This window comes from Triticum urartu, chromosome 2, assembly GCF_003073215.2.
Source record: "Triticum urartu cultivar G1812 chromosome 2, Tu2.1, whole genome shotgun sequence".
NCBI classification, from domain to species: domain Eukaryota; kingdom Viridiplantae; phylum Streptophyta; class Magnoliopsida; order Poales; family Poaceae; genus Triticum; species Triticum urartu.
Window position 1 is genome coordinate 348540190 of NC_053023.1, and position 4960 is coordinate 348545149.

Sequence of the window (4960 nt, forward strand, 5' to 3'; positions counted from 1 at the left end):
CTACTTGGAGAGCCGCAGTGAAGAGAAGGATTCTAAGTGGTGATAGTTATGAGAAGATCAAGGAGACATATCCTTCGATCAGCGAAGCTGACTACCTGGACTTCAAGATCAAGTGAGAGAGCAACACATCCTTGGAATCAAGTCAGTGGGGGAAAGATATGTGGGACTTGAACTTAGGGGTCCACAAACTCGGTCCCGATGGTTACAGAGTGGTGGAACCTATATGGGACAAGGAGGACGTGGACCGTGCCGAGCAAGGCCTACCGCCCCTCTTTGATAAATACCGTGACAAGCAGACCAGGAACTATGTCAGGGCCCGGTACAAGGTGGACCCGGTAACAAAGGAGCTTACCATGGATCCAAAGACCAAGGCGCTTGAGCTTATTCTGGTAAGGAATACACCCTAGCGTAATTCGCTCCATATGGTTGCATTCTAATTAATGAAGCCAAATTTCTAAATGATTCACGTTCCTTCCGCAGGAAACTAAAAGCAGTAGCGCGGGGTCATCTCAGACCTCCCCTTGGGACACCACTTTAAATAGGGCGTTGAATGTAATGAAACACAAGGATAAGTTCAGTAAGCCGTCGTCAGCTGGTCGTGTGGCCGGCAAAGGCTTGTCCATGAAATGGTCAGAATACTATAACGCTGGGCGAAAGGAGAGAAAGACCAGCTCGGAAAGCCTGGAGCGCGAGGTTCAAGAACTCAAGGCACAAGTCGCGTGGATTCCGGAGATAGTCGAAGAGCATGTGCGAGACCAACTGGGAGCGACGATCACCACCATTATGCCTACCTTGCTTGAGGGGCTGCATGCGTGGATTGCGGGCAGCCAACAGGGGCCGCCCCCGATTCCCAGCTTCACGGGCAGCAACTCGCGCAACGCGCCGGCGCCATTGGTGTCTCCGGCGGAGGTGGCAGTGGTGTATCTGGCGTCGGCGCCGGCAGTGGAGCTTAATGCACCCGGGTATGGGAAGAATACGCCGACCGGCACCTCGGCAGTAAACGGCCCCTCCGTCACTTGCACGCCCGCTGTTGGGGGTGCCTGGAAATTAGCCAAGCTCGACGCCATCACGGTAACTAACCCTCTCAGCCGATGACTTCATCTCCTTGCCTTGACTAGGCATCCTTGACGCCCTACATGTTTTCGCAGGGTGCCGCCGACGTTCCATGCACTCTCCTGCACTTCGTGGACGGTGAGTTGATCGATGTCGCCAAAGCCAGAATCGTTCAAGCGGGTAACCGCGTGTTCCACGGTAATCCGATGCCACCCACCGTGTAGAGGGTTAAACTGGTTCTGGTGCTGCGGAGCTGCGAAGACTTGTTACCTCCGTATCGACCCCTTGGTGCCGACGAAGATGATGTGATGACCCCACAGACAACACCGCCAGTCGTGCCGGCGCCAAGCCATGGCAGGACCGCCGCAATGCTACCGCCGTTAGCTGATCTGTACATGCATATGGCACAGGATCCGGACGACGACGACGGTACATTTACCAGGGTTGATAAGTACTTCAATGAACATGGGTACGGTGACGAATTCTTGGGGCCTCCTTCTCAAGAACCCAACCCTGCAAAAGACGATCATGATCTAGCTGGTACCGCGGAGAAACCCAATTGCAACAAGCGTCGTCTGGCGTTCAGTTCTCAGGAGACGCCTCCAGCTGCCGCCTTCACCGAGTCTTGGATAGCCAAGGTGCGAAATATTATCAGCCCCAACACACTAAAGAAGGTTTTCTCTGTGCAGAACTCGATCCCATTACAGCAGAAGAAGCAGAAGGGATAGAAAAGAAAAAATAACAAGGGTGCGAGCTAGCCGGCACCGAGTACGATCCGTGCTCAGGATGGCCCACCTTCACCTAAGGATATCTCGAGGAGGGTGCATGTGGCCGGTAGGCCAATGCTACCGACTAATCTGCTCAATGCTGCAACCGGTGCTATGCGGAGTCTGGATGACAGTGTTCTTTCTTTGGAGAAGCGGCGTCTCCGAGAATGATGTGGCATACACGGTTTTCATGGCCAAGGTGCCAGAGGGCAAGGGCTTTGTCGATAGCACCATCGGGGGTATGATCGTCCTGCGGTTTGATGATATCTTCGCTATATTTAACCTTCATCCGCTGCACTACACCTTTATTCGGGTATTTCCGCTCAGTATGGAGATGTAGATCATTAGAGACTAGACCCCAGACATCGTGATAGACGACCCCTTCTACATGCGTGCCAAGATCTTGGGCAGCGCTGGGGACCGGTAAGTCACGAGTTCATACCTCAAAGGAGTCATTCTAGCGAACCCAGATAAGGATAACTTCCTCGTGCCTTACTTTCCCGAGTAAGTCATCCCCTCACCGCTCCATAACATATGATTTCTTAGATTTCGATAGTTCTTTTTTCTAACATTCCGTGTTTTGTGCAGTGCCACATATTGCACACTCATCCTCTTAAGCCCGAAATATTCCATGGCCACGTATTTCAACTCGGGCCGTCACTCGAAGAAAGACTACACAAATATCAAGAATGTTCTTGATGATGCTCTCCCCGGCTACGCCAAATCTAGAAGGCACCTTCAGGAGGCCAATTTGTAGGTATGGCAAGCACGTGTTCACCCATGTAACGACGTTCCCCTGCGTCAAACAGCTGCCTGGCGGTCAGAAGGATGCCTACTACGCCCTCCATCACATGCGGGCGATCGTACGGGACCATAATCACCTTCTTCTACCAACTAATCTCAAAGATTGGGCCGCAAGCTTGTCGGCAATCCAGGACGCGGACATCAGACAAGAATTATTTCGCATCCAGTCGGAGTTTGCGGAAATCATCCATCAAGATGTCCTTAGTACCTCGGGGTAGTTCTACCTCAAATATCAACCGTTCAACAGTGAAATAGAAACAACGCTACAAATGCAGGCTAACAACGATCGCGATTTCATGACCATCACGAAAGACGGCGGCTTTATCCATGCTCCGGTCCCTAAGTCGAGTCGAAAGTAATTATGCTATGTAGTTCTGAAATATCGATTAGCTCATGTTGTAATTAAACTTTAATGAACTTGTATGTCTCCTTAGTTTGGACAGTCATTCAACTTATATGTAATCGATGCTATTTATTAGTAGGACCATGAATCGTGCTATTAATGTGTTGCTTTTCTCTTCCGATCCTTTTGTTGCATACTTATATATTGCTAATATACTATCTGTGATTGCTACAAACGTTTTGTTTGTCTAGTGCATAGAGATGCCGTCGTATGTCGTGTACAAGCGTAAGGTTCCCGGAGTCTACGACGACTAGGAGGAGTGTCGGAGACAGGTTCACCGTTTTAGCGGTAATAGTTACAAAGGGTACACCACTAGGGCGGAGTCGGAAGCTAGATACGCGCGCTATCTAGCGGGAGAGAGGAGGGAGCGGAGGAGGAACCGGATGGAGACCAGTTTCATCGCGATGTTGCTCATCGTGACCGCAGCTCTCTTCTATGTGATGTAGTTTAGATGATCGATATCGAGTTTGTAATGTGACGACAAACACGCCTAATATATATGATGAACTTTGCTAATGTCTTGATACCTAAACATGGCTAATGTTTGAACTTTGTTCACTATTTTGAATTTGGAGACTACTATGATGAATTCTATTGTGATGTTTATATTTTGTGCTGTGTAACGTGTATTTTGTAACCTGTGCAAATACCAGAAAAGCAAAAAATAATAATTCCTAATATTCATAGTAGTGGCGCACCATATTGAGCATTAGTGGCGCACCGGGGCTAAATACCAGTGACGCATTATGGGGCATAGTAATGGCACACTTGGGGGCATACGTGAAGGTAAATATGGCCCCCTAAGAGGCAGAGTAATGGCGCACTGTTGGACATAGTAATGGCGCACTACCAGGTGCACCACTATTATCTGGGATACTAATGGCGCACCAGAGGTGCGCCATTACTATTTGTTACTAGCGGCGTGTTAATAGTGGCGCACTTATAGTGCGCCATTAATAGCAAAAATAGGTGCGCCACTAACAGCCTGTTTTCTAGTAGTGTATAATGAAAAATTCCTACTACTATATGAAAGTGATATCATAGGAGACTCTATATGAAGAACATGGTGCTACTTTGAAGCACAAGTGTGGAAAAAGGATAGTAGCATTGTCCCTTCTCTCTTCTTCTCTCGTATTTTTTTATTTGAGCCTTCTTTTTTTCCTTTTGGCCTCTTTTCTTTTCTCTTTTTTTTTATTTTTCGTCTGGAGTCTCATCCTGACTTGTGGGGGAATCATAGTCTCCATCATCCTTTCCTTACTTGGGAGAATGCTCTAATAATAATGATCATTACACTTTATTTACTTACAACTAAAGAATTACAACTCAATGCTTAGAACAAAATATGACTCTATGTGAATGCCTCTGGTGATGTACCGGGATGTGCAATGATGCATGAGTGACATGTATGAAAGAATTATGAACGGTGGCTTTGCCACAAATATAATGTTAACTACATGATCATGCAAGCAATATGACAATGATGAAGCATGTTATAATAACAGAACGGTGGAAAGTTGCATGGCAATATATCTCGGAGTGGCTATGGAAATGCCATAATAGGTAGGTATGGTGGCTGTTTCGAGGAAGGTATATGGTGGGTATATGGTATCGGCGAAATTTGCACCATACAAGATAGGCTAGCAATGGTGGAAGGGATAGAGTCCTTATAATCCATGGACTCAACATTAGTCATAAAAAACTCACATACTTATTGCAAAATTCTATTAGTTATCAAAACAAAGTATTATGTGCATGCTCCTAGGGGGATAGATTGGTACGAAAAGACCATCGCTCGTCCCCGACCGCCACTCATAAGGAAGACAATCAATAAATAAATCATGCTTCGACTTCATCACATAATGGTTCACCATACGTGCATGCTACGGGAATCACAAACTTCAACACAAGTATTTCTCAAGTTCACAACTACTCA

The 4960-nt window shown here is 47.2% G+C and overlaps 1 protein-coding gene across 1 annotated transcript; it reads left to right on the forward strand.

The window, feature by feature from the left end:
* The first annotated feature begins 441 nt into the window (after positions 1-441).
* LOC125537267 lies at positions 442-2409 on the forward strand. The gene is made up of 2 exons (XM_048700560.1): positions 442-1071; positions 1149-2409. Exons 1-2 carry the CDS (start codon positions 556-558, stop codon positions 1275-1277), a joined length of 645 nt encoding a protein of 214 aa, XP_048556517.1. The 5' UTR covers positions 442-555; the 3' UTR covers positions 1278-2409.
* The last annotated feature ends 2551 nt before the right edge of the window (positions 2410-4960 follow it).

What these genes read in the sequence shown, in the direction of transcription:
- LOC125537267 (XM_048700560.1), top strand. Translation starts at nt 556, where the DNA reads ATGAAACACAAGGATAAGTTCAGTAAGCCGTCGTCAGCTGGTCGTGTG. An exon ending in CCAAGCTCGACGCCATCACG is followed by an intron (nt 1,072 to 1,148) that starts GTAACTAACCCT and finishes ATGTTTTCGCAG; the next exon opens with GGTGCCGCCGACGTTCCATG.